General features: G+C 39.5%; 2 protein-coding genes across 3 annotated transcripts in view; one reads left to right on the top strand and one right to left on the bottom strand.

The window, feature by feature from the left end:
- The window catches only part of ptprea (protein tyrosine phosphatase receptor type Ea), a 51,455-nt gene extending 35,617 nt beyond the window's left edge, over positions 1-15,838 (bottom strand). For both annotated transcript variants that reach the window (XM_063892985.1, XM_063892986.1), the window contains exon 1: positions 15,644-15,838. The gene's annotated coding sequence lies outside the window, so the exon portion shown is untranslated. The remainder of the gene's footprint in view (positions 1-15,643) is intronic.
- Positions 15,839-19,870: 4,032 nt separating this feature from the next.
- LOC134870436 (clarin-3) lies at positions 19,871-22,219 on the top strand. Its single transcript, XM_063892600.1, has 3 exons — positions 19,871-20,251; positions 20,623-20,811; positions 21,399-22,219. Exons 1-3 carry the CDS (start codon positions 20,020-20,022, stop codon positions 21,674-21,676), a joined length of 699 nt encoding a protein of 232 aa, XP_063748670.1. The 5' UTR covers positions 19,871-20,019; the 3' UTR covers positions 21,677-22,219.
- The last annotated feature ends 1,553 nt before the right edge of the window (positions 22,220-23,772 follow it).

Genomic DNA, 23,772 nt, shown 5'->3' with positions numbered 1-23,772 from the left:
TTGTGAGCTATGACCTAGAACATTTAATGTGGTTGTGGCTAACACCCATGAGCCAAGTGTGTTTGGTGGTGCCAGAAATAATGAAAAATACAAAACCAAAGCTGACAAAAAAGGTGTTACGTCATGAAACACAAGCTACACTTTGTCACTTGTACGGTGTAAGGCTTAGTTTCAGGGTCTGACATTATTTTTATCTCAGTCATTATTGATGCAAGCTTGACTATTAAATATTGAAGGGTTTATTCAGGAACTCGTGTTGAGTAAAGTCAAAATTTAGTAGAGCTGCACCATGTCATTAATTGTAAATGCAGCCTAAGGGAATTAAGTATGCTTCAATGTTATAATTAATCTTATAGTTGTAGTTAAAATCACAGAAGTCAAGTGAACTGTGATCTCGCTACAACAGCAGGACACCACTATACATACTGTCCTGAAGAAATGATGCCTGTGACAGGAAGTATGGGCTCATAGGAAGAACGCCCTGTAGACTTAAATCAACAGGATATGGATGATTTACAGGCTAACATCCACTCAGTCAGTAGAAGTAACCAAAGGAGCTGAAACAAGGTTCTGCAACCGCTTTGTATCTCTCTCTTCAAAAGGCATCACTTCAGCTGATCTACATGCAGGGCTGTGCTCTCAAGTAAATACAGTAATCTAGTCATCAGATAGAAGGGGACCGTGTACCCCCCACCCTGCCCTCCTTCCAGGAAGCAGTCTTGTAAATACTCTAACATGTAACATAAAACACACTGAAGGCCACTGGCTGCAGCTTGGAGGACAAAAGGATTAGATTTGGAGGGCTGGGGGCAAATGCAGTAACCACAATTTTAATATATTCCTAAAAAAGAAAGTTAAGATGGAATTACATCTCTTGCTGCAGGGAGGCTGTTCATTTCACAAACAGTCCTGAGAGAATTGAGTCCTGTTCTTCAGAGCATTGTGTTACAGTGTGCAACACTAAAAGACAATATAAAAAACAGGATTTGTTCTTGGATTGCAAAATATTCAGGGGCTCAGATTACAAATGCAAACCCTGCAACAAAACAAAACAATGTGTAACTTTAATGTATTTCCTAACAGTTACAGCGACCCAGAGGGACATCATGACTTGGAGAGCTGAGGGAGAAGCCTTGCTGTTGTGCTCTATCTCAAACAGGTAACAGGAAATTGGCTATTCAGCACATCATCCACCGTAGTTGCTCCAGTCATCCAACGGACTGATGGATGGCAAGTCACACCGGAGCTGCGACACCATTGATTTCTTCGCATACAAGCCAGGACTGCTGATTCAAGATAATGTTACATTTTTAAAAAGCTTTGCTGTGATACTGTGGTGATAAATTCAGCTCATGAGACTGATAGATGACCTCAGAAAACATTGACGAGTGAGATTTATTTCCAGGGCATTGATTTATATGTCTAGATGATGCACATTATTTATGGTTTATCGTTAAATGTTTTTTTTATTTCTAGTGCAGGATCAGTCTTTTAGAGACAAATATATTATTGAGAAGCCAGCAAAGCTCCAACCGTCACAAGACCAGTTTTCCTGTTAGGGAAATGAAAAGCTGTCATGAATGGTCAAAAACTGTCTTCCCAGTGAACCACAGTGTCATTTAATGACATATTTACCACATCACAGTTCATATCAATTATAAACTCATGCCTTTTGTCATTTTGTTGTTATCCTCCATTGATCCAAAACATAAATGCACTTCTTTCCCCTGTCTGTAAATCTCACTTTACAGTAAATATCACAGTGCTTAGATCCAGTGATATTCTGAAACCCTTTATCTTTTTTACAATCCATGTTACTGTTGATCAAACTCGCAAAAAGTCAGCTTCTCCCCGGTTTGTACTCTGATGCACACTAAGCTGCATCTTTTCTCAACCAAACAAAAGCTTTTTCATATAAACCTGACATTTCCTTAAAGGCTCGGCAAATCAGAAACTACTCAGGCTTTAGGGCAGATGGGTTAAAGGATGGCTGTATTAAAACACAGTATTAGTTACCATGGTAAGTTGGAGGTATAGCACCAAAAGTGTGGTTTTATCTGACTGTTTCACTCCTTAACAGATGATGGCTCTGACCAATAGTTTGTTTTTCGTTTATTGAATTAAAACATAAGAAAAATAAGAGACTTTGTCATCATGCTACCTGTCATGGGGATTATGCTCTGCATCATTGGAAAGAGCTGTAAACAAAAGGGACACACGTGCACAGCTCTGAAGAGAGGAGATAAGGAGGGGTTCTGGTGCCGGGAGGGGGGATGCTACTGATCATTCTGCCAAGCCAGCAGCTGTGTGATGGATTTCACACACAACTTCTCGTCGACGTCTGTATCTTTTTGTGTCTAACGTAGGGCAAAAAAAAGCCCCTTCTGAGTGCACGCAGTAGAGGATCACCATTTCACCATTCATGTAATTTGCCCTGGCTGCATGACATGCACGGATGAGCGAATCACACCCCTGTGATCCTTTGATGTGATGCACACAGGCACGCAGTTATTGTGTTTGTCAGCCACACTGGTCTCAGGCATGAATATTTAAGGAATGGAATGTTAACAAATATACAACAAAAAAAAATTGCCATAGGGAAAGCTGGTTGAAATTAAAGTGAATCAATACAAATCCAGCAACATGACATTGCTGCATTGTCTGCGCTGGTATTCAGACAAGTGCAGCATCTTGGTTTACACAGCTGACAAAATCTGAACAGGATATTTCTCCCTCGTGACATAATCTGTGAGCAGCTGATTTTTTGAGTCAGTGACATTACACAAACAACTAATAACAGAGATGCCATGTCAGCCTTCCAGAGGGCCAGAAATGTGCGGATTAGACTGTCATTAATACGGAATCTGGATTATGGCAATCCTGAGGCAGCTCTACAGCTACAGATTACTTCTATCCCAGTCGCAGCTATGAGAGACAATGGCACTTTTTGTTCCCCCATAACTCTCAGTACCGCACGTTAACAAAGAGGAATCGTTTCTAATAGGGTCGGGATTTATTATACAAGTGGCAGGCCTGGCTGCACATACAGAGGCCAAAGATCCCCCCGAATCCCCCAGAATGAGACTGGATTTGTCAGATTACGACTCAAACACCAACTCCAATTAGCCTATTAGTGTAGTAAAATGTTGCAAAACAGGTTCAGATGGCAATATAGTCTCTCTAGGCTGCACCTTTAGAAGATTGTATCGTTATAACATGGCTCTGCAGAAATAAAACCGACTTAATATTAAAAGAATATATTTTTGCAGGATCCATCAGTGTAACACATAGCACTTTACTGCAATAAACAATTGGCACCAAACTGTCTAGACATCCCAACATGCATTGTGCTTTTGATGCATAATTGATACACCGCCCCCACAAAAAAGCATATTATTTCACACTGAGTCTGACAGACTGCCCATATAAAGCAGACTAGTTTTGTAGTGGTAGTATTGTTAATAATAATAAAAGTGGAATGTTTTATCCTGCTTTACTTCGCTACAATCTCAAGCAAAACCTCAGAAATATACTAAATAGCTTGTTTGTCTTCTGCTATCTTGTATATTTTAGGTAATTGTAGACATTGATGTATACAAATCGACACTATAATGATATTCAGACAAAAACAAGTACCAATGTTTCTTTCTTATGGCATCAAACAGAAATTAGAGCAGTGGGGAAAAGTGTTTCTTCAGGCATTAATAGTCATTTTAGAAGATTAAAGAAACAGATATTCTACCTTGGGTTTCCTTAGCATTCATTCTTTCACAATAATAATGTTGAATGTTATTTCAAAGGGAGAAACTCAACAGAATGACACAAAAGAGAGGATCAGTGGGAGTTACAGTAAACAAGAACTAAAGACAGGAAAATCTGAAGAGTGAGGGGGCGTAGGGCGGGGAGAGAGACTAAGAAGGAGAACAACAAAGAAAGAGAGAGAGGGAATACTGATCAGCCAGCATGAACTGTCCTTGCCGCACAAAAACAAATGACATCAGAGTAGCCGCCAATCAGCTGACGTGGCTCAGAGGGAGGCTGATATCACTACAGCTTTTTTCTCCGACTTTGCCATAACTTGTGAACCACGAGAAAAAATGCTAACTGAAATAGCACCATGGATTAGTGAAATCACACAATGTTTTAACACATCACATCATTTTTCCTCAAGCTACAGTACAGTAGTGACTGATGATTAAACAAGCTCGGCCTGTTATTTTTCATCAATAAAATCGTCCTTCAGAAAAAGGATTCTAAGACACCTAAGTCTAACTCATCAATTATCTAATCCATTTAGAGGGACATTTTATAAGCAATTACAGTGGCTGGCTAATTCATTTAATTAGACACATCTTTGGTGACGAGGTATAAACCATTACAAAAGGCAGTGCCTCAGGCACACTGTCTGCCGTTTCAAAGCCTATGAGCTATCTCATCACGCACTTACTGAGTGGAATCACTGCTTCCAAATTAAATATGAGAAATCAAACGAGATTTAAATTGACAAATCTCTAAACATATCCCTTTCCCATTTTTCAATAAAAGCTTAGCTACCATAACTTGGCACGGCAGGCTAAACAAACTTCGATATCACTTAATATATGTAAAGACTTAAGATTCAGGATGTGGTATTCGTTTAGGTTTTCAAAAAACAAAACAGAAAAAGAGCAAGGAATGGGTTAACAGTGTGTTTGACAGCTCTAACCTACTGTAATCTGAAAACGTTAGCATGTCAAGCCAGCTAGCTCCAGTTAATCATTCCTGGTCATTTCCAAGCCCTAGAGTTAGCATATCATCCAGGGGCGTTACAGATTGTATATGGGTGCTCATAGATCAGATTGTGCATGGTGAGTAAAGGAAAATTCACACTCCAAATCCAAACTTACATATTTTCAAAGCACAGTAGTTAGTCCATATCCTCAAAGCCTTTTCTATAAAAACTGAAACAAACCAGAACACCTTGGTAACCAGTTGTCTACAGCAGGTGCAACATAACAGTAACGTCACCGGTGACCTTCGTTGCATATTATACCCTCCACTCCTGTCTATCCTATCACTGTCAAACTGTGTGGTTTAAAAAACAATGCTTGAATCTCACCTTTGTCTTTTCCAGGTTTGTAAGCTAATTGGCACCCACAACAAATCTGATTTGACACTTATTTGCTTGGAACAAGTAGCTTCAGCCATAGTCTTGAAACTTCATATTAAGCATCACTAATTACCAAATAACTGACTTAAGTCTGTGTTTTTTTTACACTGGAGAGGCACTCCTTATGGCATCAAACACTGGAGGCTGTTGACAGAAAATCTTTTCAAATCTGGTGAGCGTCCAAAGGTCAAAAGCATGCTCCAGCTAATCAACCCACTTACTGTTCCAGAACATGGATTTGACCGTCTTATTTAATGATCTTATTTATAAGATATTGATTTTAATGGCTGAATATTTTGACAAGGACTTTCAGACTTACTGTGCCTATCATACAGCAATGAAATAGGCTGTTAAAAGAGCCTTCTACTGGTTTATTGAACCTGAATTCAGCCTGAAACAGTGGACACCAGCTGTTTAACAGATTAAACTAGTTTAACTGATTTACGACAGAAAATGGTAAAACGGTATATGGTTATTAGATTTCAGCTAGAGAAATTTGTGCCAGACAAAATACTTTGAACAATGTTTTTTAATAAAGGCCTCCACACAATGAAAGGCTGAACTACAGTTGCACCAGGAACACAAATCTGCAACATAATAATTACTTGAGAGAGAATTTCAGGTCTATCAGCAAGAAAAACAGATAGATAAACAGAGTGGTGCAAATGTGCTATTAGATGATAACTAGTGATCTGTGCAAGAAGAAAATGAAATAGCAAATCATGTTTGGTCAAGATAAGGTAATGACTCTAAGGGAGACTGCTCTCATGTGATGCAATGACAGAACTGAATTAATTATCAATGTTGCATCATATCATCAATTTAAGTGAAGGGTGACAATCTCAATAGCTGTGCAAACAGCATTATTCCTATTGACTAAGTCACACTAAAGTGAGTGTTAAGTCTATAGAATAATGTCCTGAAAACATGTGTTTAATTAGGTTGTTTTGTCTTACCCACAGTCAAACATTTAAAATATTCATTTTACATTAACATTAAATAGAGAATAAAAGGAATAACCCACATCACAGGAAGCTTAAAGCATAACATGTTTTGCATTTTTGCATGATAAATGACATAAGGGATATTTCAAACAATACTTTGATTTGCGCTGCTATATATAAGCTCAAAGGTAAGTGTAAACACATAAGAAGATGCCCTATAAAACTGCATAAATTACTCCTCCAAAAATAAATAATGCCAATAAAATTGGTGCTGGAGCCAAATACTGGCACTGCCATGTCCTGTCTGGCAGTCACTGTGGTTTTTAAGAGAGGACATCCCAGAGGCAGCCGTGCCACCATCACCCCATCAGGATCTGAAGGAGTCCTAACTGAACATATGCAAATGTAAGACGTGTTAAAAAATCCTCTTCCTCATGGGGGGATGTGTTTTGGCACCAACCACCATGGCTCCCTGTTTTTCATTTTACCCAGTGGTGCTGGTGTTTGTTTTTAGAAGTGATATATAAACCCACCCCCTATTTTCTCTCTCTCTTTCTCTTCATTCCCCTTCGAAGCTTACACCCAACCCCCCCCTTTACATTTTGACAATAACCAATTTCAGGCGCAGAAATGCAGGGTGAAATGTGTGGCCTGGAGCGTGTAGGTTTTATATCATACTCCACACTGATATGATAATAACAACATGGGTGGGGAAGCTATAATAACAACCCTCTGCTTCACCTTTCAATATTTTTGGAGATTTTGGAAAATGAAAGCCATAGTGGCGGCTGTTGGTGTCAAGCTACCGCAGGCAGACAATCACGCAGAGCCACAGGAGTTCTGGCTGTTTCAGGACATAAGTGCAGAGCGCTGAAGGACCAACTGCTTGCCAGTGCAGCCACACACCGGAAGCAGCATGTAGCTCGGTCTGAGCGTAATGAAAATGGACTCAAACTAGTCTGCACTAATGAGTTTTACCATGAGACTGAAGGCATCTCTCTGACTAACTAAGCAGTTAACTAGACCCCTGCTGGGGCCCAGCTGCTGGATGTGAGAGTTCAGTAATGAACTGAGAGCCTTTTACTTATTTCCTGTTGTTCAGCTAAGTCGAACAGACATCGTTAACGGCTCAGATCTTTGTCCATGAGTGGGATTTGGTTTAAAACGCTGCCTAGGACACAACAAACTCAAGAATTGTGCCAAATCAAATATAACACAGCAAATAAACACTGCAAAACAAAACAGGTCCCTGTTCAGGTACAAAATCCCAGCATGCAGTGCTTCTAACAAAGCCAGCAGACCTAGCACCGACTTTCTGCTTCTTACACTAGCTCATCCCAGACAGTCATAAAAGACTGCAAATGAGGGAGTGCCTTCAGAGAGAGAGCAAGGCGTTTTCCCTCTCTGGGGAAGACCGATCTGATGATCAAACCCTTTCCTGGTTGAGCCCCTCTCCACAGAAATCAGAGGGTCTCCCATGTGTCACAGTGTGCTGCCCACCAGTTTTGATGAAAGGCTCAAATATGTACAGCTCAGAAAGATTGCACTTGCAAAAGATAAACAAGAAAATCCGGACCTTATTACCGAAAAATGTACAATCCCCAACATCCATTCATAGAAACCTAATCTCGTGTAGAAATCAACTGGTAAAATAGAATAACCATAAGTAGGTAATGGAAAATACATGTAAACAAAAGACAGCAAAGACAGCAGAGGAGTTAAAGGTTGGACTGATGTATAAATAAAAACAACACAAATGAGGCCATCCTGTGTGGTTGTTTTATAAAGTGCCTGTGCAATTTGTAGCAGGATAACAAAGTAGTCATTGTGGAAATACGTAGCACATGGAGGAAGCCCACAGGGGAAGCAGACTCTCCTAGTTTTTAAAAACACACAAGTCCCATAATGTATGTTTGTCTTCTGTTTAAAGCTCCAGATGCAGAGGGAGTGAGTGCGGGGAGGAAGAAGGTTTCAACAATTCATAATTCACCAGCAGAAAAATAGACGTCTGTCTGAAGAGCCACCCACAGACTAGCGTGGGCCTATAGAGAGAGAAACACTGTGTGATATTCAGCCCTGGGACACATTATTATTATGATTACCGTGATCTCTAACCTCAGTTGCCTGCATTTCTAGTGCTCTAGGAGCAGAAGAAAAAACACTTCTTATCCACATCACAACTCACTCTACAAGGTGCATGGATGACTGGGCAGATATAAGAGGAAATAGGTTTTTAGTATATTTTGCTCAATTATCGACACTATGTACAGTATAAACGGCACTACTTCTTTAAGAGCTTATTAACAGCTCCAGGGAGAAACAACAACCACATCCTTTACATTCAAGTTTGTGGATTTGAGGGGGATGCCTTTGTGTTACTCCCATAAGTTGCACTAACTCAACAGATGTTAATAAAAGAGAATTAAGAGCAAGGCCAGTTCAATTTGAAAAAAATAGGTTGTCTTCCACTCTTAACTCAGATGTGTTATAATTCGGTGTATACAGGCTTTAGTTTGTTACACTATAACCTAAATATGTCTCCTTCCTTACACTCTTGGGAACAGGGATCGGGATATTCCTGGCTTTTAATATACAAAGCCAGTTGCAACTAGTCCATTTATAGAGGAAACATACATATTTAACCCAACTATTGAGTTGCAGACCTAGTTTAAACCCATTTCCCACAACCTTTACATGCCAACAAAGTCAAAATATGTGGTTTTCTGCAGCCAAACAACTCTGACCACAATGTTTCACAGTGAAAAATGTCCCCTTATCACATGCGCACAAAAAACATTCAAGTAAAAAATAAAGAGAAAAATGAATGAAAAATGCCAATCAACTGTTCTTCTAATAAGCACATGAATGCACAGCTATTTCAATTTTTTGGCAGATTTTTACCAACACTAATTAACACTTTTTGAAGCTTAATTGAAAAGGTGACAATTAGCCCTACACTGTATATGGCATTGCCATCCAATTACTGGTTCTCACTTCGGTCAAAACATCACATTTCTCCTGATGGTTGAATCTCTGCTGGCATCAAAGCTGACTCTAATTATGATAAACAAATATCCCATTACTGTAAGTGTTCGGTGTGGATCTGGCATTGTCTCTGGCTGAGCATAAAAAAGGCTTTGGCAGTGTGTGATCGTCAACAGTGTGACCAAACGCTGCAATTATTAGGAACAGCAGTACAAACAGGAAAAACTCAACAAACATAAACAAAGAAATAAAAGCATTTATGTGGAGTTATGACTTGTCCGTTCATACATAACCCTGCTTCATTTATAGATTAAATCTCCAGAGCTAAGGTCAGAGTGACAAAGTTGTGGTATGGCATGTGTTTAGATGGATAAATCAATCCAATCTTCCAAAGAAGACTTGTGAAATTGTATTATCTATGATGACTTATTATTGATGACTATGATGTACTTTCTGATGGATAATACCTTACGTGATGACACTATAAAGAGACCAGAAGCAGCCATCTAACTTGCTTAATGCAAACAATTACATTAAGTTATCAGATATCTGAGGAGACAAACACTGGATTGTAAGTTGACAAGGCCTTCTTTACTTTGGGCTATCAGTGATAAACATGTGATGTTCCTTCCATCTCTAGGTGTTTGTTTTTTATTTAATCTAAAACATATCCTCTCTTCTTTCCACACAGAGATGGACACCATCCCATAAAAGCAGCTGAAATTAAATCTTTAAAAACTGACAGGAATTCAATAAGATGAAGCATGTCCAAGGTCCATCCCCACATTTCATTTTCAACACACTGTATGATCCAGGCTACCCTTAACCTTGGTCATATTTATCAACCAGGACAGCTGTGATTATCATCCAATACATTAAGGCTTTCTGCTGCTCGCCTGAGCCTTACACGCCGATCAGCAAGCAGGGCATGTCAGCCATCCCCTGACTACTGCGGGCTCACTGCCGCATGTAACAGCGCTCATTTAGACACATCCATCACAGTCAAAAAAGACCTCAACACTATAAAGTTTCCTGGAGAGTCAGAAGTTAAAAGGTGCTTTGAATTAAATAGATCCTTTCAGCTTTAAACAGAAAGTGACAACGCAAACATTGAATTAAAGCTTGTTGCCGTCACTGCAGGAATTTGTGATGTGATCAGCTCACTTTTAATTACTACAAGCTTCAGGAATACTGATGTTAAAACTAACATCTGAGAAGATACATGAGTGAGATAGGAGTACTCCCTGTTGGGTGTGTTAAAATTGTTGCTCTGTATTTGACACAATCAAACAAAAATGAGCCCCTTATTTTGAATAAGCCTGTTGAACTTGTGAGAAAAGGTTTATAGCAGTTACTCCAGTGCCTTCAAACCGTATCATGTTACTAAAAAACACAATGAAAACATATTGAAGGGCTGACATGAGGATCACACACAACTCCCTGTGTGTAGCAGCCTTGGAAGAATGAATAGGAAATGGGCTGCTTTACTAAGCATCCATTATTCATTAGGCACTGTACTCCTCCATGTCAACAACCTCTGTAGTGACACAGCCAAACCATTATTTTCTCTTTCACTCTTATACTCACTCGCCTATGTGTTGCACCAGAAATAAGGGGAGATAATCATTCTTTCTACTGTATGCACCATCGCTATGAGAGACACAGCCTGCTGCTTATTTAACCATTTACAAGCAACTTTTGATGTTTGTACCATATCAAGAACATTAAGAGTATTAAAGATGAATACCATTGAATTTCAAGATGGAAAATTAACAACTAAATGAACAGAAGTACTAATAAGAAACATCCATGTTTCCATGCATGAACACATGTACCGTGGTTAGGTTAAGTTTCACAATAGTTGTGTCATCTTTTAACACCAAAGACCTGATCCTAAACATAAAGCTATCTCTGAATGTGTGGGTGTTGTATTCTGACATGCATATAAGATGAGTGCATCTCAGAGTCAAGATCAAACAAACAGCCTTCAAGGAAAATCCACAATAGCTGAGTATAATTCTTCCTGGGTGTCAAAGCAATATTAACCATGTTCTCAGCGTGTAGGTCGACCTAATATTTGTTTTTCCCCTGGTCTTTCATGCAGATAAAATAAAGTAGACTGAAATGTTTTTAAGACAGCGCAGGAAATGTTTGCTTTCACTTCAGTGAAAACCAGGTCATCTAGCACAGGGACTTTTTCCTCTTTTGGGCTCCACCCTGCTTTTCCTGAGCAGATCATCGAAATTAGGTTACCATATTTTGGACAGCACTCAATAGAATACGAGTTATCAGATGACATCTGTCAGCATGCTGCTCCTACCAGCAGCTGATGGTTAGTATAGGACTGTGGGATTATAACTTTTGGCTTCCTTTATGGCTTTTTCTAAAAGCTATAAAAAGGAGACAAAACATACAGGTCTTTAAAGGATTTATCAACAATGAGTTTCTCCCATGTTTCGAGACTCATAAAACAACTGCAAGGTCACCAGCTCAATCTCCCAAAATGTGTCTTTGTAGAGCTTTGTGGTGTACTTTGTAATGCACTCGTGTAGCAACTGACAGAAATACAATAGAAAACTATGTGTTGCCTGGAGGGCGGAATACACCCATATTACTATTATGGGCAGATGTTGACGGGTGACATCATGCAGTACTTCCCCGAGAATTATTCTCTTATTTAAACCAGAGGGGATTAACCTTGTGGTTCCGAAGCCTGAAGGGTCCTAGGATACAACTGAACGGTCACAAGATGATGACAAGGACAAAAAGTATTTCTGTTGTGCTAAATGATCATTAATTGTCCTAACTTTTCTCTGTTTTTACACTTATCTTTCCAAAATATTAGACAATTTCATCTCTTCTGTTCTGTTTTTGCTTTCAAATCCAATGTTGCCATCAAATGACAGTCCACATCACTAACAGCAGATCGTATTTGACCTAGAGTCATCAAACGCTTGGAATTCCAGCTTGTTAAATGACTGAATCCATCATTAAGAAAAGTTTAATCTCTTTTGAATAATCTATTTATCAACCAATTGTTGCATCTCCTTGTTCACTACAGAGTGGTTTTTGTAGCACTGTTTCGGAATGACAGATTGATTTAGTATTACCTTTTCCCTTAAGGACCTTCTTTCTGTTGTGTCTCATGTGCTCAGCCTTAATAATATCTCTGAGCTTACAATGGCTCCTTTGAGCAGATGGTGGGTGAGTTCTGACACATCTTTAAAGGGGGAAACCTTGATCTCTATCCAGCTGTTTCAGTGCTGCAGTGCCCCAGCTAAGCTTTAAACACAGATATAGTAAACAAATACAAATCGGCACAGCTTGCGCAAATATCAATCAGGAGCAACCATAGCAGTCTCACTTCCCCAGCAGCAGAAACAGCAGTCGTGGCCCTCGGAGCAACACAGATCACATGGTGAGGGGATGTGTGTGTGGGCTGCAGATAGACTGTCCTTGCAGCAGCCCTGTGTTCTAAAGAGCCTCCTCTGACGGAGACACACCTTCTCAGTGTCACTGAGGTCCCACCTCTCTCTGAGGCTGCGGGGATTTCCGGATCCTTTCTCCCAAACAGGAAGCAATACACCACTCACAGGCTCTGTTTCTGCTTTCCCTACTCACTGCTGCTATTTTGGCAAAGTTTCCAATCTTAGTTCAGAGTTTCAGTTTGAATACAATATCACATCAATTACAAGCTGAACAATCCCCCCCAACAGACCCTCCTATTACCCATTGCTTGCTTTAAAATGACCTTGACTGTTTAGGTGAGGGGTTAAAATGTCTTCACTCTGCTTTAACAATAAAAGGTGTTATAGTTATTAAATCATTCAAGCGTGATGCCAAAATCCAAAGGATGACTGCAGGGTTTGCATTCTGTAGCACTAGCCGCAAGCACAAACAAGCATACGGTTGCAAAACACTGCAGGTTCATTTGCTTTAACAAGTTCCCGTTAAGGAAAACAAAAAAGAACAGGTCGGATGCTGTTTGTATTAAAAGTAAGATCACAATGAAAGTCCTAATGCTTAATCCATGAGCCCCTCTCTTAGGCTGGCTAAAGCAACATTTCTGCCAGCAAGTATCCGACACGTTCTTGGTCAGACCAGGCTCATCACTAATTGTTGGGACTTTATACCAATTAGTTCCTTCTCCGCTTATTTGAGAAAAAAAGTGTACCTCAGAGCAAGAGTGTAGTTTATGTGGCTGCAGCCTCCGAGAGCGCGCAGCACAGCGTGTAGTCAGTTTAAAGTCAGGCTCTGAGTGTTTCCTAGACTTAGAGAGAGGTGGCAGATACAGAGATAGAGGGTGGGCGAGCTTCAGGGATTTACTCCAGACTGGCAATTTAAAGTTTATACCCAGCAAGCTGTTAAACTCCAAGGTATGCACAATTCATGCCTCTCCACCTCGCTGTGGATTTCATTAATCACCACATCTGTTCGTTTCACACAGCAGCACACCCACGCTCCAATAACAAGCACTTGCCAAGCATACCAATATGCCTTTTTGCAGGTCTAACTATAGCTGAAAAAACATACAAAAAGAACATCTTGGCAGTGTGATAAAAAACAATTAAATGCAGGTTGGAATACCTACTGCAATTAGAAACCTGTTGAGTTTTTGTACCATTTTGAGATGTAGACACTGTAAAAACAACCTTCCTTATCACAGTTAAATCATTGCACAAGATATACTGCACAGTTGATATTCTTCTCCTGAGGCCTGACAAGAGAAATTAATTTAACTGGAGTGAAATATAAATTGAAATGAGATAGTAGCCGAATCAACCTGCTCACAGCACTCAGCAGATAAATGTTATTTCTTCCTGCATCCTAACACAGTCTCATTTGTCTCGAAGAGAAATAACTGTTTGTTTATTTCAATGAATCCTCATTTGCTTTTTCCAGAGGAATTGCCATTCTTCCAACGACCTATACTGTGTAATTGATATGGAATTTGCACTGAAAAAACACAGCAATTATATGTGGAACAAAATAGTTAAGACAGTAAAATCAAGGTGAATGAGGTTTGTTGTAAGGAAAATGTTTTTAAACTAGTTATTAAAAAGTATAATAAAAAGTTGTGCTACAAACTCATTATTTTCAATGTTGATTCATCTGTTGATTATGTTCTTTATAAGTTATTTGTTCTATAAAATGTCAGAATAATTTTGGTGGTGTTTGTGGCATATTCAAAATGCTTGGTTTTTCATGATTTACAGATATTTCATTTACTGCAATAGAGAGGTAAAGAAACTACAACATATTTATGTTGTTCACGCATTTTTTTGTTGTCCTAAAGAATTAATCAAACCTATGTAGATCATAAAATGAGTTAATAGTTGACAAATATTTGTTTAAACTTGGGAGCTGTAGTTCTAATTATTTAAGTGAAGACTGAAAATGATTTCAGAAAGCTGCCATTTTTTTTGTGGAACGCGAACAGAACTAGAAGTGACAGCAACCTGTTACACATTTCAGTCACCCATAAAGACAGTGAGGGGCTGAACTCGAAATCCTTGTTATTTGCTTGTTTACCTTTTTTGTACAAAATAAATAGGGGTAACTTCTTATTGTTGTGACAATAGTTACACTTTCTACATTGAAATGTGCCTGTTTTTCTCATCTGTTGATCCTAAAGGCAGCCTTGCTCAGTCTGCAACACAAGTTCCTCTCAGATATGAAGTAGAACAAACTTGATGTTTACATTAAAGCCTCTTCAGGAACACAGGCTGTCAAAGTCCTGAAGTTCTCTTGAAGTTACTGGTCAGTGGAGTACAATGTTGATGATGTCCATGCTTATTTAACTTTCATTTTCCAGATGTAATTCGACAAATGTCAGACTCGGTTCATGTCCTCCGTTTTGTTGGAGACCTTCTGCTCCAAGGATGCTGATGTCTTGCTGACCATGACCTCTGACCTCCCCGGGAGAGAACTGCCCTCCCTCTGGAGATGAATATCACGTCCAAACCACGACTTAATTAAAAACTGTGAAGCCAACACAACATTAAGCAACCAAAGCAAGAGTCAACATCTTACCACATAACTCAAACACCTCCAAGAGACCTCCTACAGTAACAAGTCTTAGCAGATCCATCCATGATTTCTGAAGAACCAATATTTTCCCCGACATGTTGAAACCGGCTCAATGCAGCCCACATAAGCACGCACCCAGTCACCGTATATGTAGAAAACATTTAAAATACCATTGTGATGAAAGACAAACAGAATATATACGAACGAGAGAAAAACAAGAGGGGAGGACACAAACTCTTGCTCCATTAACCCACATTGACATGACTGGAGTGGCTGCTGCAGGTAGTCAAACAGAGAGCTCCCAGAACGTAAGAACACGGTAAACATCGCAGGTTTAACGAGGAATGTATTCACTGTAACGTAAAAGCTAAAAACGCACCTGAAATGGGTGAAAAACCGCCGCGCGCTGCTGTGCGTAACGGACAGGTAACACGGCGTTTTGTGTGACTGAAAAAAAGGACTGAAAATGTATGTTCCGCTCGACAAATGAGATGCAAAAGACTGTATAATGACATGGCATAATGACATTACTCACCTTGATGGCACCGACGTTTAGTCCCGAGCACAGACCGTGCTGGAAAAGGCGAGGCGACGCTTCAGTGTTGCCGCCTGTCACCGGGAAGGAGGAGTTTGTGTTTACTCCAACAAAACACAACTGGCTGTCAGCGAGCACGGTCCTGCTCTGGTTTGGAAAAGAAAAGGGAGCCACCGTCTGGCCACACACGTTATTACAACATGTGTGCTCCCTTATTGTGGGTTGTCCAGTTTGTTCCACAGTTGTTTTAAATGTTCATTTGATTCCTGGATGCAGTACCGGTTCATCCAATACGCACACTACGCACGTTGCGTAGGCAAAATCAAAGAGGCCCCGTGGAAAAAACAAAAAACAAAAACGTGACGTCGCGTTCACTTATACAACAGGGAAAGTAATGGATCAATATTTACTAAGATTGAATTTTGTTTGCTTGGATAGCCCACAGGCAAATATAGATGCAGATATATTAGTGAATAAATAAAACTCGTGAAATATTATGACAATGGCGCTAAATAGGCTAAGTAATAATCAAAATCACCTACATTTTAAGTATATGAAGGTAAAACAAGTGCAGTCAATTTGATGGAGCTGAATTAATGGTAGCCTGATCTTTATGTTACAGGTGCTATGCTTAAGTTCCAAACAAGCAGCACAGAGTCCAGTCAGTCAGCCAGTGGAGGGACAGACCCAGATAACACAGGCACAGATGAGCCACCTTCAACCAGCAGCAGCACAGGTCCAGTACAGCCACCGTTAAGTATGTGTGTACAGCAAGCATCAGAAGCTAGCTCAGACCCTAAAGTAACAGTCTCTGCTCCACCAAATGGTCCAGCAGACTGGCCCCCAGTCTTAACAGACTGTATGCGGACTGAGTTAGTGCGCAGAGGTCCTTTCAAGCCAGGAGTGATTTTTCTTACCCCAAAGACAAGTCCAGAAGAGGGTTCCATCCAGGATTATTACAGAGACGGCTGTCAAATGGTGAAAAGATTACCAGGAGCTGGCTTTCATACTCAGTGAAAAACAACGCTGTGTATTGTTTTTGCTGTAAACTCTTTTCCACAAAAAAAACACAAAATAATAGGAGAAGGTGTTAATGACTGGTCAAATATCAACGCCATTCTGAAGCAGCATGAGGGTAGTCCTGAACACACAAGCAATATGATTAAGTGGAGAGAACTTGATCTGCGCTTAAGTCGTGGAAAAACAGTTGACCACATAGAAATGCTGCACAGCTTTGGAGGCTGAAAGAAAGAGATGGCGAGATGTCCTTACACGCTTCATAATTATCACACAGTCTCTAGCTGAAAGAAACCTAGCATTCAGAGGTTCATCAGATAAGCTCTTCCAACCAGATAATGGAAACTTTCTAAAAGAGGTTGAATTATTAGCTAAATTTGACCCTGTTTTGGAAAATCATGTCAGCAGAATTAAAGACGGAGAGACACATGCTCATGACCTTAGTAAGGACATACAGAATGAGCTGATACAGCTTGTGAGTGACAGGATTCTCACAACTATTGTGACTCAAGTGAGAGACTCAAAATACTTCTCCATTATCTTAGACTGTACACCTGACATTAGTCACCAGGAGCAGATGTCCATTATCCTCAGAAGTGTGGCTTTAAAGGGACAGCCAGAGATAAAGGAGCACTTCCTCGGCTTTGTGAATGTTGAGGCTACAACTGGCTTAAGTCTGTCTACAGTCATCTTGGACAAGCTGACTGATATGAAAATTCCATTTGACAATTGCAGAGGGCAAGCCTATGACAATGGGGCCAATATGAAAGGTCAACACCAAGGAGTACAAGCCAGACTGTTGAGAATGAATCCCAGAGCTGTGTTTGTTCCATGTGGTGCACACACATTAACCCTCGTCATTGCAGATGCTGCCAAATCCTCGAAAGATGCTGTTGTTTTTTTTGGCTATGTACAAAAGCTGTTCACCTTTTTTTCTGCTGGCACATAAAGGTGGAATATCTTGAAACAACATGTGAACATAACAGTGAAGTCATGGACTGACACAAGATGGGAGAGCAGGCTTCAAAGTGTCCATGCAGTCAGGTATCAGGCCTCTGAGATTCGGACAGAAGATTAATGATCCTGTGGCGAAAGTGGAGGGACATGCAGAGGAAGTTGGTTCTTACCACTTCTTGATTTGCTGTGTAGTGTGGTGTGAGATACTGTCAAGAACAAATACAGTGAACAAGCTCCTCCAATCTGCTTCAATGCAGGTTGACGTAGCTGTGCAGTTAATCTCAAATGCAAAAGCCTCTCTCACTCAATACCGGGCCACTGGATTCTCAGATGCCCAGACAACAGCCAGAAGCATTTGTGAGGAAATGAATGTAGAAGCTGTTTTGAAGGACAAGGGGCTGAGAACCAGCAAAAAGCATTTTAGCTACGAAGCACCTGATGAGCCAGTGGCTGATGCGGAATCTTGAGGTCAACTTCTTCAACATTGTGGTTGACTCCACAATAGGATCCATTGATGAACGATTTGAAACTATGAACCAGGTGAAGACTTAATATGGAATAGTGCTGAACTTCAGCACTGCATGTCAGATGTCCAGTGTCTCCTTAAAGGCTCAGTGTATGGAACTTGAGAAAACTCTGACCTTCAACCAAGACTGTGACATCAGTGGAGTTGATCTGGCAAACGACATCAAGAATTTACCTGACCTACCGTCAGCTAATATGACTGCCTTTGAGCTGCTTTCTTTCCTTTGTGAGAAAAATCTGGAGGAACTCTATCTTAACCTTTGGATAGCCCTGAGAATTGCTGTCACTCTGCCTGTGACAGTTGCCTCAGCTGAGAGGAGCTTCAGCAAGTTAAAAATGATCAAAAACTATCTGAGATCTTCCATGTCCCAGAACGTCTGAGTGGTTTGGCCATCACGAGCATCAACCATGATGTGGGGAAGCAAATATCATATGATGACATTATTGATGATTTTGCATCCAGAAAGTGCAGAAAGGGACACTTTTAATGGTGAGCAATTTGTTACACATTTAGTTCGATTTGGTCTGACTTGGTCTGTATTTATTTTGAGTTAGACTAACAGGTGGCGACACTAGTGCAATGTGTTTAAAGGGGGGATGAGTGGAAGCACTGGGTGTCAGGTGCGACTGTTCAGTTAAGAGGGCCCCTTAGCAGAATTTTGCCTCGGGCCCCATGGAGGTCTGAAGCGGCTCTGCCTGGATGAATACAGCTTTGGGCCAATATTTGTCAAACGACTCACTGATAACTATGATCTGAATTAGTTTCATACGAATTGCATCATTTTTTGTAATGTACTGTAACATTGCTTCTTCATTCCCAAAAACTGTGAAAAAAATGATGTAGGTTATAAAATAACATTTTAACATTCAAAGTTATATTCTTAATCAAATGTTATCTGAAGGACTTAAATACAACAGTTTTAACTAAATTATGAAATGGTTAGGACATAGTTATCATATTAGTATCAATTCAATGTTATAATTTAATATATTACAGTCATGTATGAAAACATTATAATTATGAATTGCTTATTGTTGGTACATCTGAGATGAGAGGACGGCTAGAAACATTTAGCCAAAGCATAATCAGATACTATTACCATTACCAGGAACCAGGAAGTGGTGAAGCTTTACAGCATCCTTCTGCAAGAGACAAGACAGCCATATGGCAATAGTGTAAAATGACATTGTTATAGAGTCCAGAGGTCAGATTTCTCTATGTTCCACCTCTTTTTGTATTAGTTCTATAATTCTAACTGGAAATATTTCCATATTTAATCATGAACCAATAATTACAACCCCTATCATGGCTTTAGTACGTCATTGTATCACTTACATGAGATCATATGATCATTCGCCTTCCAGTAACTTATTTTTAGTGAGACAGGTAAATAATTAATCTTCATTATGTTTTATGACCCTATGATATGAAAAACAGGACTTTGAACCCTAGATTGTGAACATGGTTCCTTCAAAGTGTGAGTGAGTTTGAAGAAAATGTCCTTACATGTCCTGAAGCGGCTCTGTTCCATTTGAATTGTGCATCAACTGTTAGTACTTGCAATTCAGAAAATGAGTCAGAAAATGTTTTACAATCATCGCAGACCATTCAGATAACACATATGACCAGAGATGACGCAGGGAGGAACTGGTGTCCCCTCCATGACAACCAGCTCTGTGTTTTCTTTTCAAACCAAAGGTCACTGCCATAATCAAGAGATTTTATGACCATCAGTCCACTCCACCCAGGAAGGTAGCTCATGCACGGAGTTCTTAGAGGATCAGAGGGTCCTAATCTGCTTCTCAGGCTTCATCCAAGCTTTACAGAAGAGACGCTGGGATTTAGATTTAACTAGTCCAACTGGAATATAGCGATAATGCCTTCCACTAAGAAGACTCTGCATTTCTTGTCCAGCGCGCTGGTTACATCCATCTCTGTTGGGGTGATGGGTTACTGCATGTCAACACAGTGGGCTGAGACGACCATGGAGTGCACAAAAAGTGGAGAAAGCTTCACTAATGGAAGTGCTGTGATCACTTGGAAGCTTTTTGTTGGAGATTTGAACAGATACTATTGCCCCTTGTTTGGATATACAGAAGAATTTGAAGGTATATTTATTCTATCCCTTAAATATCTCTCAAATCAAGCCATGCTTATACTTTGGATGTTAGTAATAGTTTAGAAATTTAGAAATAGTTCCACAGCAGCATATTCTTTCTTGAAGCAGTGCCCGGATTTTGTATAGGTACAATTTCTTTTGTTGAAAGTATTCTTAAAGAAGCTCTTCACAGCTAGGTCTCAGAGGCAGATATCTAAAAACGAGGAAAAAGATAGATATAGAGATTGTGATATATATTTATTTTGGATGAACTAAATATGAAATAATAAAAATAACTGCTAGAACTGACATTACTGGACAACATCCTGCTTACACAGATAAGCCCAATTTCAATTTCAATTGTGATTTTGTGTGTTTTAGTGATTCCTAAATTGGTAAAAGCAGAAGAAGTTGCCTCTGTGGTCCTACACGCTTTGGTTTTGTGCCTGTTGGCCCTGTGTCTGCTGTGTTCCGCCTGCAGCATCCTTATCTCCCTGTACAACAGTGTCGGCAACCCATATGAGACCTACATGGGGCCGATTGGCCTCTATGTCTGCAGCTCGCTCAGTGGTAAGTGACAAATTTAGAGCAATAAGCATCAGGGAGTGGTAGCAAGACAGCAAAATTGGGAAATGGGATTAATGGTTTACTGGTGGTGATGAGGATTACCGTGGGATTTCAACAATGATTGTTTTCATTTCAACAATATACAGATAATATCATCAAGTTAATTCAGTGCCATGTCAATAATATCCATTTGAGTTTTTTTTACTTTCTAAGCACCTCACACACAAAAAGTGTAAATAATTTGCCAAAAAACAAACAAACAAACAAATAAACAGAAAGAACAAAACTAATTGTCAAGACCAAATATCCACAAATGCCATTCCTCAAATACACTATTACACATTTGTCTGTATAAAATAAATGTACCCAACAAAACATTAAAAATAAATAAGCAAGTAATTAGAGGAAATTAGGGAAAATGCATTAAACACACACACACACACACACACACACACACACACACACACACACACGGAATACACTGATTTTTTATGCATAAGTATATTTATTTTAGCCCCCAATATCTGTGTAGAAAAAATCTATGTTATAGAATCCCAGCGAGGGATGTCATGGTTCTCTTTCTCTTGCAGCATGTTTTTCCGTTTTGGCCCTCATCCTATTTGCGGTGAACCTCACAGTGACCAGCATGGCATATAAGTTGGTAAAGATCACGACGGAATCTGTTCAGGCAGACCTGAGGAACATGTCTACAGAGATGATGCTCGGATATTACCTGGTCCTCCTATACTCCGTGCTCTCGCTGGCTGCCATCGCTTTGATTTACATGTACGCCCATGCAGCCTACACACATCGGAGAGAACAGCAGAGGCCTACAGAGGACGCACCCAAGGAGATCATGATGTATTAGTGGCCTGTGATGGAGCCACATTTCAGTGACATTTATCAATTGCTCATCAAGACTTTCTGGAGTAACTCACTATCAGACAGAAAATCTACAATTGCCAATGTAATGTTCTGTGTGTTATGTAAATAAACTAATGAGATTAAGTCTTACTACTAATTATTTAAAGTATGTTTTTAAAAATTATTACATCTAACTTGTAACCTCTGGTTTGTAATTGAATCTTTTAGATTTGCTAAAACAATTGACAAATCCAAACACATATAGTTTATGATGAAATGTTATATTGGGGGACAATGTAAGAGTTTTATTTAAATAGTGGTGAGAGAGGTTTAGGAGAAATATTGAAAAGATGCCTATGTGATTCGCTGATCTCCGCTGCCCTCTATCTCTGAGATGATGTGAATGCAGTCTGGTACCACAATTTTAAGAAAATATATTTCCAAGAAACAGGAAGCCTATAGAAAAACAGTTTGGATATTTTTCTTTTATTTGCCTGTTTAATCCTGAGTACATTTTGACAAATGGTCTGACAAAAATAAAATAAAATGCAGCAGTAAGATACTTTTCATAGGCCTATATCGTAAAAATTTAGGAGCACTTAGACAAGACTCACATGTGGATTCTGAAAATATCCAGACATGGGAGGTACCAAAACATTTCAGATGTGACCCAACAGTCCAGTCAGCATCTTAAGTATATTTTCAGAACTCTGCCTATCTTGTTTCAAATGTGTCAAGTTGGGTTTATTTCAAAATGGATGTCAGTTGTAAATTTAAATATGCATTTTCACTTTTAACACCATCTAGAAAGGCAGAAGCTTGATGTTTCAACTATTTGTCTGATACTTGTAACAAACTTTTCAACTAGTGAGCATTCTGGTTGTTACAATAAAGTTGATTGTATGATAAATGGTTGAATTACCTAAAGTTGAAACATTTCCCCTGTTTATCCATTACCTTTATCTGACAATTTTGGCTGTTAATTCTTTTACTTTAACTATGTTTCACTGTTTAACAATTAGCTAACTTAAACTTAAAAATATCCCTTTTGACCATTTATTCATTGGTTTTCAGCTTTTGTATCAACTTTTTTCTTACTTTATATATCATTATTTCTGACATGGTCATAAGTCAAAAACACTTTAGATAATTAAGAATTTAACTTCATTTAGATTAAGTTAGAAAATGTAAAAAATATATTTTTCTTCTAAACTTCTACTCATGGCTTCTCTAGTTCAGACCTTTCTGCGACCTGTTGATTTTCTCTACAAACTTTCCATTGTATCCCATAGCAACTGCAGTGTTTCCTCATGGATTGCTTTATTTACCTTCATCGATTCATGGCTCATGGTAGAGGCAGTGCTGAGTTTAGCCCTTGAAACTGAAGTCATGCATTGCATCTTAACTGATCCACTTTGATGTGGGATTTACTCAAAAAGCCTTGAAGAGAGATAAACTTAATTACAGATCTGTGTAATTCATTTCAGAATATTTGTTTTAAATAGGAAAAACAATACTGCTGACATATATAGTGATCACAACAAAGCTTGCTGAACCTTTAGAAGCTGAGATAGAGCTTGCTGAGGAACTATTGTCAACTGGATCTTCAGACGCTCTCACAGCTGGGATTCACATGACTGTGTTGACATGAGAGCAGAGGCGAGGTGTCCTCTTACCTTTTCCCGTGTCCCATCACTCAGGGCCTGAAGTCTGTTTGGACATGCCCTTCCCAGCACCTCTCAGCCCCGCAACGCCTTCTACCTGCCTTCAAAAGAATCACTCTTCCTTCAAGTCTCACACTTCAAGGGACCTGTGGAAGGATGCAGCAATCTGCTTTGTGGTCGTTAGCGTGAATATGTATTACATTTCTGAGGATTCGTGCTTTCTTCAATGAATCAAAAGCATTTCAGGCAGAGTAGAAAATCCAGCACGTCTTCTGAAGTGCAAAAGTTTCAGGACAGAATTACCACTTTTAAGAGGGCATTGAATTACAGCAATCAATATTCACATTTTAACATTTATTTTCTCAACAAAGTCATTCTGTCAATATATTAATGATTCAGTCTGATATATCCCTTTAGCTCTGACAGGGACTCAGTG

Source organism: Eleginops maclovinus, chromosome 10, assembly GCF_036324505.1.
Source record: "Eleginops maclovinus isolate JMC-PN-2008 ecotype Puerto Natales chromosome 10, JC_Emac_rtc_rv5, whole genome shotgun sequence".
Taxonomy (NCBI): domain Eukaryota; kingdom Metazoa; phylum Chordata; class Actinopteri; order Perciformes; family Eleginopidae; genus Eleginops; species Eleginops maclovinus.
Note: the sequence above shows the minus strand (reverse complement) of the source record. Positions and strands in the feature narration are given on the sequence as shown.